This window comes from Pleurodeles waltl, chromosome 3_1 (genome assembly GCF_031143425.1).
Source record: "Pleurodeles waltl isolate 20211129_DDA chromosome 3_1, aPleWal1.hap1.20221129, whole genome shotgun sequence".
Classification (NCBI taxonomy): Eukaryota; Metazoa; Chordata; class Amphibia; order Caudata; family Salamandridae; genus Pleurodeles; species Pleurodeles waltl.
Window position 1 is genome coordinate 1,678,327,906 of NC_090440.1, and position 12,901 is coordinate 1,678,340,806.

At 42.2% G+C, this 12,901-nt stretch overlaps 1 protein-coding gene across 4 annotated transcripts in view; it reads left to right on the forward strand.

The window, feature by feature from the left end:
* Nucleotides 1–2,791, forward strand: part of PLEKHA3 (pleckstrin homology domain containing A3) — a 199,556-nt gene extending 196,765 nt beyond the window's left edge. For 3 of the 4 annotated variants that reach the window (XM_069225431.1, XM_069225430.1, XM_069225432.1), the window contains one exon: nucleotides 1,811–2,791. In XM_069225431.1, the coding sequence (XP_069081532.1) occupies nucleotides 1,811–1,935 (125 nt within the window). In that variant the 3' untranslated portion in view covers nucleotides 1,936–2,791. The remainder of the gene's footprint in view (nucleotides 1–1,810) is intronic. The other variant, XR_011201599.1, reaches the window with a different exon arrangement.
* The last annotated feature ends 10,110 nt before the right edge of the window (nucleotides 2,792–12,901 follow it).

Sequence of the window (12,901 nt, forward strand, 5' to 3'; positions counted from 1 at the left end):
CGCTTCCCTCCTCTGACTGTGTGCCACCTATATTTGGTGCACAGTCAGCATACGCCCGACAGCCTCTTTGCCTGTGTGCTCTCATCCTTAATATAACTTGGACACAGATGACAAGCCCCTATGCAAATGAAGTAATGCCTCCCAAAGATAGCACCAGTGCCTGGACGCCCTTGTCAAATACTAAAGTGCCATCGGGGCTCAGAAAATGGGCACACATGCCTGTTGCACCCCCAGGCCACTGTATGTGATTAGACTCCTAGATGATGAAAATATCTGATCAGTCAATCCCTATTTTTTACACTGTCTAAAAAGTATTTATCATCTTTTACTTTATTTGCTGGTTTCCTCTAGTCATGTCTAAATGTTCACAGTGACTTAGGGCGGGATTATGAGTGTGGCGGTCCGAGGGCCGCTACACTCGTGGTGGCTGTCACACTGTTGTGGTTGTGCGACCACTACAATACAAGGTTGGCAAGCAGCCCGTCCAACCTACTTCCATCTCCAATGGGATCTTCAATCCCGACCGGCTGACAGTGGTAGAGGTCTGAATAAGTAAGGGGGTTGCTGAAGTCCGCACCGGCCTGCTGATTATGACCTGGTTCTTCGCCAATCTTTTCATGGTGGTTTTACAGCCATGAAAAGTCTGACGGAGAACAGGTGCAGGGGGCACACGGGGTCCCCTGCACTGCCCATGCACTTGTCATGGGCAGTACTGTGGTCCCCCTGCCCCCTGACAATGCTCACTGTCTGCTGGCGCGGGCAGCTGCTTCAGACGGCAGCATCGCCTCTGGCTCGCTTATGAGCCAGCGACAATCCCGCTGCCACTTTCCTGCTGGACTGATGGGCCAGCCCAGTGGGAAAGTTGTAATGGGCCAGTGGGGGAGGTAGCCAGTATGACGGGTCATCCCGTCTGCTGATCTCGAAATTAGGCCCTTAGTATAACAAGCCATTTTCTTCCTGTTTCCTTCGATTAATGTCTTAATTAATGTAAAGTGCTTAATGTTGTCTTATAATGTATTTATTTCTAGTGATTGCATTGAGGTTTTTTTTAAGCATTTGCCATGGTTGTAATAATGGGTTCAATGTTTGAAGTGCAGTTCATAATGTGTCAATTATTTGTATATGTTTTTAGAATTTTTAATATACAGGTTCTGTGAAACTGTGATGTTCTGAAATAAACATTCACAAATTCTTACCTTTGACTATAGTTCTTTAGTATAAATGTGCTTAATAAAGTTAAATGTAACTCTTCCTTGAAGTTCTTTAATGGAAATTACAATTTTCTTGAAGAATTAGTTATGCTCTTCAATTCCCGGTCCCAAATGGTACTCAAGAGGGTCTCCTGAAGAATCTGTTTATATAATCTCAGTGGCATCTAGTTATTCTACATTTTAGAAGACCTCTAGTTTCAATGACTGCAGAAAAAATGCAAAAATGTTACTTGTATGTACTTCAAAAATACCGACTATTAATGGTTCCTCCATTTAAACCCATTTATTAAGTTCTCTGTGATGCAGGATAGTCCTGAACATTTTTTTAGTGGTTGCAAGAAAATGTCATAACAAAAGGGAAATCTTATTGTTTATATGAGAAAATACCCAGATAACCATCAAGTAGCAGCCATTTCAGGCAGGTTTGAATCAACAGTGTTAGATGAAGTAAGGATGTTTTTTTATTAGGATATGAGGCGATTGCCAGAAAAAGATGGCACTGGAAATGGAGTGTTTCCATTGCTTAAGTAGACAACATCAATTCAGTGTCACAGGGAATATTATGAACATTCTACTCACCTACAATTTATTTATAATAGGACCTGTCCACTGTTCCAGAAGTACACTCAATGGGGATTTGGCTTCAGCAACCATCTTGGAAGAAAATAAATCAACATCAAAGAAAAGATCAGAATCAGAAAATTCTCTTCTGTCCTCTTCCTGAAATAATTAAGTATTATATTTTCTAGAAGCACTGCTATGCAAATGCTACTGTTGATTGACATACTATTGTGATAGGGTAGTATTTTCCACAGAAGGATTTCTCTGCACTTTATAGAATAATGTAAAAATAACGTTTTAAGCGTATTTTACCTTTCTACAGTTTATTTGCAAGAGTATTTTCCTAAAAACTCCACAGTTGGTGCATTTTTGTAATAATTCATGTGAAACCAATCTCAATCTACATTTATTATTCTTGAAAAATGGGTCTTCAGAAGAATGTGAAGACTGGTTGCTTATCTCAACTGACTCTCCAGGTGTTGGCTTTGAAAAACTATTTCCAAGCTTAGAACATAAGTAACTGGTGCCATGGGCCAGGTGGTTGTTGGGTGAAAGTATGCTGCCACAGTGTTTTATGGTTGTTACTTTGCCAAATTTTAAAACAAAATAAGACACATTCAACTAGCACACGTAGTGGAAAGTAGATCTTTAGCCATTTCACTGTTTAAATTAATATGTACATGTTAACTCGAGTGACATTTTTCTACCAAACATTTGAGTTTATTTAATATAAAGATGTATTTATTCTTTTTTGCATCAAAAAAGAATTATGGCTAGGATAAATAAATATGGTTTAAATAGATCTGCTCATTTTCACGATATTGTGTAAATTATATTGAATTGTTGTAATACTGAACCTTTTAAATAGTGTTAACTTTCATTGAACATTAAATTATAAATAGCTGTCTTCCTGCTAATTATTCTTTAAAATCGTGCTTCTAAGCAGTATATGTATGCTTCGTATGTATATGATGAATAATGTATGTGTAAATAAATATATATTTGTATACACGCTTTCATTCAGCTGTGTTTTGTCATTCAGTATATGCACTTGACACACCCAGCATTGTTCCTTACACTTCAGAACTCTTCAGGTTTCTATAAGTTAAACACATTGAAGCTTCTAACACTTTTTTGGCAATGTTAATGTGTCAAAAACTACAGAAAGGATTTACACCAAAACACAAATGGTGTATTGAATACAGTGTTAGTCTTGTGTTAATTGTGGTGTATTTGTATTAACCAAGTTATAAATTCCCTAATTTACATACAAAGTGTAAATTCACAGATATTCAAGGTAAACGTATTATAAATTCAAAGATTTACAAACCAGTTGTAAATTTACAACATATTTAAGTCAACTTTAATGCATCTTTTTTTCATCAACTTATTTTTCTTTTAAATATCCTTATGCCCAAATATCTGAAGTATACAAAAGAAATGAGATGGAGTGCTTGAATTAAATCCAGCTACCAGTAATTACTGAGGCAATATTCCAGTTGTTTTTAATTTATTTTTTATTTTATTTTTTTACCCACATGGCACCACAGACTCTATCTGCACTCCACTGAAAAGGCCCAAATAGGCCAAAGCTGATACAGTTTTGCTTGTATTCTCTCCTGTAGGGAGCCTTGCCTGGCAGTTCAGAATGGATTGTTCCCAGGAGGAGCAGTGTCCGCACTGATTTGTATAAGTTGGGCTTCTGTCTATAGTGGGTTGGTGGGCAAAAAAATATGGACTGAAATGCGGCCGGAGAGATTGCGGGTGGCTGTGATGAATCCAAGCATACCATTCATCACCTTATTGTTTGTTGAAGGATTAATCCAACTCAGGTCTACCATGCTAGTTATGTAGGTCTTGGGTAGGGACAAAGCACAAGAATGTTTCCTGTGCAGAGGGGTCATTGTGGTTTTTTTCCATATCTAAAAGCAAATTCATGCTTTGGGAGATTACTTCTTGAAAATAAAAAAGAACTGCTGAGCAGGCTCAACCAACATGGTACCAGCTCAGCAAAGATCAGTGCCTTCAATGGAGCCACTACACTGGCACCACCCCTGGAGACACTGAGATCCTCACCCTGCCTGGGGAGGATTTATATATCAGGGGGCCAGTCCATCACTTGGGGTGTGGAGGTCATGACCTCAGTAGTTTGGAAGTTATCCTCTAGGAAAGGTGTTTTCACTGTATTTGAGGACAGTGTTTATTTACCAGTGGATGCACCATCACATAGAATGGGAAATCGGAAGACAACACCTCGATTTTCAGGAAGCGAAAAACGACTGAAATGTCCATTGGAACTGCAAGGATGCACAATTGGGCCATAAAACCAGTAACTGGCCTCTTAAAATAACTACAACATGAATGTTTATTAGAATGACAGCTGAACGTTAAAGGAGAGTTATTAAACAGAATATAAACAATTGTTCCAAAACCTCATTTGAATAGATGAATATTTATCAGTTATGGCCAGCAACAGAGTTTTCACTTCTCTCCGATGTACTGTTGATGGCATCACACATGTCCCACATAAAATCACACTTCATATCATCAGTGACAACACTGCTATCTTCACATATCCCCTTATCTAGGAGTTAGGCCCTGTGATGCATCCAGTCCACTTGTGGACGTAACCTACCGTGAAAAGCCTTCTGCTGACTCAGAAAAAGCTATACAAGCATCCCTATAATCATAATTCACCCACAGCCTTACACTGTAAGCAGCAAATCTTTGGTGCAGGGTCATCGGCCAAATCTTGCTCTGAGGCCCCATATGAACAAAAACTCTCTTCATGGTCTTTGGCTATGCGCATTTCAGGTTACATGAAGCAATGTGTTCAGCCATGCCCTGGCATGGCTATAACTGACTGCACTTAGCCTTTGGCCCTGGGATTTAAATGGAGAATGCAGGCCTGACATTTGGGCACAGGGCTCGACTTTGGCCAGGCAATGCATGTAACTCCTGTGTGGGCCGAGGCCCCAATTACAATGGCCAAAATATACTTTTAAATCTGCATTATTTGCCAACTATTCCAGCTCACGTTGAAGGGTAGATTTTTTGTTTTTAATCCATTCAATGTACAGCAATAATTGTGTGTAATTCTTTGTTTTACTCTTAGTGCAGGACCTGCTTAAACTAAGTGTTGCGTAGAGAGACTACGTTTTGTATTAAAGTTGTGTTTTGTTAGTACAGAGCGTCACTGCCTTGGTTGTCATTGATTATGTCGACGGTGATGTGATATGTGGTAAAGCTGATGATGTCATTTTTGATATGCGACGTGTCATGGGCGGGATACAATTCAGTTGCTAACCTTAATTCATGATTTTCAATGTCTGTTTATGTTGAAAATTAAAATAATAATGTATCTTTAGGATGTTTTCTAGATAATCTGTTTTTTTTTAACAATAGTTATGTTTTGGCAGTGAATAAGATGCCCTTTGGCCTCTCCCTCCCCATCCAAAATAGGTGCACACACCTGTTTGCCGTATTCAGCCTTCTCTGACAGCGCAGACTGGCCCAGAGCAAAACTCCATAAGCGGTCATCAAATACTTTCTAATATCTACCAATCACTTTGATGCGCCTTGAGGAAACTGCATGTTAAACAGGACGTTAAGTCCTGTTCTGCCAGGCCAGTAAATTACACCAAAGTTGTTAGCAAATAAAATCTGTTTTGACTCATCCCACTTAACTTTGTCCTCCTTAACTGATGTGCGCGAAAATTGAAGTCGCAGCACTGGCCTTAATGGAGTACCTGTCTGCTAAGTGTCATGTAGAATTATCGAACAGTGGCAGAGTTATTGGGAAATGAGGACTTTTTGAACCAACACCAGGAAACGAAACGTAAACTAAACGTTTAAAATGTCTGATATATTTCATGCAGATTCGTCAAATGGTTCGAAAGCTACAATCAAATAAAAAATAATGTATTTTAACCGTTCTATCTAAAAGTTTAACCCTTTGACGTTCGCCCAGTGTTTTTTGGTATTGTAGGTATATCAAAAACTACTTAATGGATTTACTTACACCAAAACACAAAGGGTCTATTGAGTAACACTTTGTGTCACTTTTGGTGTATTTGCCTTAAGCAGTTTTTGCTGTTGCCCAGATGAGAAATTTCCCTGCGACAGAAAATGGAAAACACAACCTGTTAGACTGCTGGCATTAACTGCCCTCCCTTTGCTGCAACCTCGGCCGTATCCAGTGCTTAATTTGAACAGTAGTTGTAGGTGAGGGCCGGGACTTATTTTTCAACACAGACTTTTAATCCAGAGCGAGAGGGAGAGAAAGGGAGAAGACGGGAAAGGAGGGATAGAAAGATTCAAAAACAATAACAAAAGGAGCGAACTGTGATGAAAGAGATGAGTGAGATTCGAGGACAGCATTTGGTGGTGGATAAATTAGGCATGGGGTGGAATGGAGACTAGACACCCTTGCTATTTGGTAACCCTAACTTTCGGCAGCACTTGAGCTCTGGCCCCTGCCCTTACTCTTTTACAAATTAAGTACTGGCCTTCTCTACGAGAAATTTAACATAACAAAACTTGTCTGAATTTACTAATTAAATGCCGAAGTTTGTGCGGGTTCATAACACGGTTATAATGGTATTAGGCAAAGTCAAAAATTCAACTTGAGTGGTTAAGGAAAATTAACTAAAACTACTGAGAAACTGTCCTAACCAATGTCTAATTTATTTGACAGATCAGCGAGAAAGTACATTTCTTTTCTCGTAAATTCCAAGTGGCAAATTAGTATTTTAGTCGACGTTCACTCTGAACAGTAACAGGTATTTTGGAACATAAGGAAGATGGTAAATTGCTTCAAATGAAGAACGTGTTGTTTTTAAAAATGTTTTTTTAAATTTACATCATATATTGAGTCACATTTTTATTACAAGTATCGTTAGTGCGTACGATACATGTACCATTTGCTGTACCGTTTTATGTGTTTGCTTTACAAGCGAAAGGCCTAATAAACAACATCGCTGAGAGTAATTCATGTATTTTGGTTAGGTTTATTCCAGTATTTTGTCACAGTATTAGAATTTAGTGGGGTGGAATTAACACTGCTATAAAGCATGTATTGAGGCAGTGCGTGTGGTCCATTGTTCACTATTTACCTCCCAAAATGGGAAGTAATTTCGTGTCAGTAGAAAATATTTCTCACTCTTTTGTGTTTGCTCTTTGAACCTATACTTCAAATTCTTAGTGCAACGGCCCAACTGAACATCTCCTAGATTAACAATCACATTATCTAGTATCTTTTTTACTGGTAGCACCTAGTGAACCTGTATTTGAAAGATTTGATTTAAAAAGTAAAATAAAAAAAAGTGAGTTAGAAGATTTGATTTATCTTACTTAGAAATTAAGATATGGGATGCTAAAGATTTACCTATTTTAGAAGACTGGCTGAATAAGCACAAAGTGGAAACTTTAGTCTGGGAGAGTAGTTAGTTAGGGATTCCTCTGCCTTCTACCTATCACAATGATTCCCACCACATGAGTTGAGGGGTCCTTTAAGGAAGAGGAACAACTGTGCATAGGTGTAAATTTACTGAATTCAGAAATTCGTATAACCTTTTCAATTTGGGTCTAAAAATCTGAGTCAGTCACCGCTTTCCAGGTGTAAACCTGGTAAACATTTTCTGAATTCCTTTTTTGCTGGGGAGACTATTGGAGGTATTGGAGGCTGTTAGAAATGTGGTTTCTGGTTGGCTAGGGTATGCACCTCAGCCAGGCAGAACTTACCCACTCTAGTCAGGGCAAAGGAGTTACACGTCCAAGATAACCCCTGCTCACCCCCTTGGTAGCTTGGCACGAGCAGCCAGGCTTAACCCAGAGGAAATGTGTAAAGCGTTTGCACAACACACACACACACATGTGACGCAATATCCCCACCACAAAGGAAACACAACACCAGATTATATGAAAATATACTGTATTGTACACAACGCAATTATCAGACCAAACATCACATATCAGTACTATCCTGCTACTTTAGAAGTTGTCAGAACGTTACACTTTAGTTACTCTGCAAACTAGCAGTAGTCACAAATAACCCACGTTACTCAATATTCTGCAACATAAGCAGTAGTCAGGAAACACGTTATTACACTAAAGCACTTGTCACAGGAATATCATAAAACGCCCATAGTAGGAACATTAGAAAACATATGGCAAGTTAGAAAAACATATTAGCATGTCATGCCGATAACAGGAACATTTGCATACACATATGTAAAAACATCAAACGCAGGTAGGTAATATATGAATCAAATAAAAGTCTGTAGAAAGAACTTTGGATTGCAACTATGTTGGTCTTTTAAACAGTACCTGGTTGGATGAAGGCACCGCCAGTGCCCAGAAGGCGAACAATGGGGCCCCCGGCGCTCCTATGCGCAAAACGGGGGCCTCCCTTATACTCTGGGGTCAGAGGAGGGCAACATACACCTCCTCTCTTTTATAGACAGGCCCCTCCGGGGACCGTGATTACTGGGGGCCCCCCAGGACCTCAACCGTCCCTCACGAGGGGGACCAAAGTCAGCAAAAACAACTTAGGGCAGGAGGGGGGCACCACGCACCCCCTCCCGTTTAATGACCGGTCCCTCCCGGGACCCGCGATCTCTGGGGGCCCCCCAGGGCCTCCACTGGCCCTTCCACCAAGGGGGGTGCCCACAATAATGCCCGTTTTACCTAACAGCAGAAAAGGAGCGTCCTGCTCCTAACGCAGAGGCCAGGGGGAAGGGGGCACTCCCCGCGCCTTCCCCTGGTCCTGCCGTGAAGCCACAAGAAGATCAGACCCCTCCTGGGGCCCGAGCAGACACTCGCTTGCACCCGATGCGGTGCGCAAGTGTTCTTCCAGCTTCCCGGGCTGCTGCAGTGATCTTATTTAAAGGGGCACAATGCAGCAAGGAGCCTATGAGCTCCCAAGGCTCCATAAGCGCGCTGCAATCAGCGCTATGGCAGCCGCAACCTCGGAGAAGCACCCCTCGTGAAGAAATAGATGCAGGGGTCAGGGGCCACAGCACCCTGCCCCTGGGGAGCAGAATCTTAAGACAAGGTCCTCAGGTGGAGGGCCCAGCTACAGGCCAGCACAAGGGAAAGGCAGCAAGTGGCAAGTCCTTCACAGTGACCTTGCAGGTCACAGGTCAGCACAGCAGCAGCAGTCCATGGCGGTTCCTGGTGAGTCCTTTCAGCCTTTGGTGTCCAGTTCCAAGATGATTCCAAGAGTCTCCAAATTGTGGGGAAAAGTCCCCTGTACTTATAGTCAGTTCTTACAGTGTTTTACAATGGTAGGGACAGGAGGTTCCAGCCAGTTACAACTGGTTCTGGGAGTGCCCCCTCTCTCCTTTCAGCACAGGCTCCAAACATCAGTGGGGGGTTAACGACCCTATTGTGTGAGGCCAGGGCACAGTCTTTACAAATGCAGGTGTGCCCCGCCTCTCCCTTCTCTCAGCCCAGGAAGACTATTCAGTATGCAGATGCACCTCTGTGACACCTCCACCCTCCCTGTGTACAGGCTGTCTGAAAAGTATGCACAAAGCCCCAACTGTCACTCTGCCCAGACGTGGATTGGAGTCAAGCTGCAAAACATCAGTCATAAGCACAGATAAATGCGCACTTTCTAGAAGTGGCATTTCTGTGATAGTAATAAAAAATACACCCACACCAGTAAGCAGCATTTATTATCACCATCACAACCATACCAAACACGCCTACGCTACCCCTCATAAATCAGACAATACCCCTTACACATAAGGCAGGGCATTTCTAATGCAATCCTATGAGAAGGCAGCACTCACAGCAGTGAGACACCAAGTTAGGCTGTTTGTCACTACTAGGACAGGCCATGCAATATGGCACGTCCTGCCTTTCTACATACATGGCACCCTGCCCATAGGGTCAGCTACGGCGTACCTTAGGGGTGACTTACATGTAGTAAAAGGGGAGTTCTGGGCCTGGCAAGTAAATTTAGATGCCAGGTCCCTGTGGCAGAAAACTGTGCACACAGGCCCTTCGCTAGCAGGCCTGAGACAGGTTTGAAAGTCTACTTCATAGGGTGGTGGTGCAAGCAGCGCTGCAGGCCCACTAGTAGTATTTAATTTACAGGCCCTGGGTATAGAGATACCACTGTACAAGGGACTTATAGGTAAATTAAATATGCCAATTAGGTATAAGCCAATCATACCAACTTTAGATGGGAGAGCACCTGCACTTTAGGACTGGTCAGCAGTGATAAAGTGCTCAGAGTCCTAGAGCCAACAGCGAGAGGTCAGAAAAACCAGGAGGAAGGAGGCAAAAAGACTGGGGATGACCCTGCGTAAGGCAAAAAGTCGACCAGAGGCTAAAACTAGCATTGGTAAAGCCAATAGGTCTCTCCTTTATAAATTCAATGCTGAGTTTTGTGATTTCCCAATGTTTGTCTATAGTATTGTTTAAAAAAAAAGTAAGATAAAAAAATCAAAGTAATTGGAAAAAAGCAAACCTATCTTATGGTATCTCAAAACTGCACATTTAATTCAGTGTGTAGAATTATTCTAAATTGCATTGTTTATTTTACAAATAACGTTTTCACTCCGGAAACTCTGAACAGGATTTAAAAAAGAATAAGGAAGTGTCAGAATGTAGAGGGAAAGCTTTCCAATGTCTAATTTACTTTCCACAGGATTCAGTCGTTTGGTCGTCTAGTCACCCAGGGAGCAGATTTATGGGTCTCCAGTAGAAGTCTCCTGATAAATACACCTTCTACAGCAATTGTCAACTGATTAGGTGCCACAGATGGCCCTTCCTTCAGTGCCATAAAAGTCTTTGTGTACCAAACCTTGTGCTTATATGCAGTATGTGGCACGCAGGAGATAAAAACGAAGTCCTAAAAGTCTTCTTTTCAGCTATAGCCCAACAAATTATTTCCCTGTTACTGTGCTTTTACAGTCAAACTGGGAGGGGAGCAACACAGTGTTAGAGGTGTATATTTGAGAGGGTGGGAAGCAGCATACAGCGAAGAGAGCTAGAAAACACATGCACAGTTGTGGAGTTCTGAATGAAAAAGTAACCAGCAGTGGCAAACCCAGTAGGTCATCCCTAGGAGAGCTATTATCTTCCAATATTTTGTAGACCTGTTGTACCGCAGCAGGACTGCTGTGCAGCCTGGCTAAAAGTAATAAAAAAGGCACTAGGATGCAGCCTGCATTGGTTATGTCATAGAGCTTTTACCTGTGTCATTGATCCCCGGAGCCTACACGGATGGAAGGAGAGGGAGGCAGCACAGAGGGTGAGCAGAAGAAAAGAAGGCTGGTAGGGAGGGATTTAAAAAAAAAAAGCTCTGTTGCAGCCAGTGTTGGCTCTCTCATAACCCTATTTTTTCCTACTGCTCCCCCCGAGGACACCCAGGCAACACCCAGCTAAGGCCATCAATGGTCCAGATCTAAAAACGGCAAGCACCAGAATGCAAAGACAAAAAAAGTAGTATGAATGATCTACAAGCTACAGTCATAGCAGTGGATGATGAGAAAGTCTGAGATCTCTGCAGAGTAGACTGACTCAATGCAAAACAAAAACATATGCATCCACCTGCACCAAAGAGTTTAGACAACTTCCGGGTCTAATGTAGAACAAATAAAGAACTACCAAGAATACCAAAAAAGATATGTAAAATTCAAAAGTGTTAAACCATGTACTCAAAATATTCTGAATTCCCAGGGAGTTTCTCACATTTAGTGTGCTCTCAACATGTAAGTCGCAGAACTTCACCCCTACACCACTGTCCCATCCTTGAGACGAATTAAAGACATAGGCAGATTGCGTGGTATTACCAAAACATAGATATTTTACCAAGCAAAATGCCATTAGTGAATAAACCAGTAGTCATGTAGTAGTTCGATATAAACACAAGGAAACGAGGAAGGCAACACCCATATTGTAAAGCAAATGACTCTTGAGATAAATGAGCCCAAATATATTTAGCCAAATTCCTAAGTCCAGTGGTAAATAGCTCACAATTGTATTGCAGCTGCCAGATTCATTTATACAAGCTTTCACCTCTGACTAGATGCGGTATGGGAAAAAACACATAGTTTGACGCATAACATACAATTCCAGGACACTGCTTAACGCATACCCCTGTTGGGGTACTCGTGGCTTGACCAGCCTGCAGGTGAAGCCAGCAATCCATAATGAATTCCAGGCAACTTATGGTAAGGCTGAAAGGTCCAAGATCACCAGCAGGTCAGTCTCCCCTCCAGCTAGCACTGTGCCCGCCGAGGTAATTCCCCCATCAAGAGGTCAAAACCAGCCAGTCAGTCCAGTTTCCGGGGGGTAACCTGTTCTCTTCTGGTCAAATATCCGCCACAGGACGATGAAGTCACTGGCAAACTTGCCCTCCTCCTGCCATGATTGTTTGCATGAAGACTTCCTGGCCTCTAAGGGATAGGTGCAACTCGCCACTGGAACACCTCTTCGCTCCTAAACTGGAGCAAGTTATGCCTGATGGTACCCATTAAAGACACAGTGTATCTTTTGAGCCAAGTATTTGATGTCTTAACTGTTTCATTCATAGGTCTAAGGAGGGAGCCGCTCGGCTAACTGACTGTGGTATAACCTCTAACCTAAATATTGTCAGTCCTGGGAGCCTCCTTTTAACTATTGGGGTCGGCGCAAAAACAAGTCCCAATCAGCCCCCCTCCTGAAGTTTGACAACTCCTGCAGCCAGCAGTTCGCAATCCTTCATGGCTCTACAGAACAGCTCAGTCGCACTACGAAAAAATGAATATCCGCTCCGATTCCCTTGCTTCACATGTCTATTTTTGGAACTCATTACAAGTGAACTCCTGGGCACTGCACGGTTAACTCCACCCAGTGTGAATCCTATGGACACTGCCATAGAATAATGATTTGCTAACCGCCCCATTTTCTCAACTTGCTGATGTCCGCCATATGCACATTACCCATGCATCCAGAAAGTAGTCCCTCCCTGTGGGGTGAACCAGATCTGCTATGGTGCATATGTCGGCCCTGCAGATGTCCCACCACCGGGATTGCCGCCACCCACAACAGCCCCTTCACCTTTCTGGATCTTTTTATTAGGCCAGTTACATCCCTGGACATTGCTCTCCCACATTGGGCTAAGCCCGTATAAT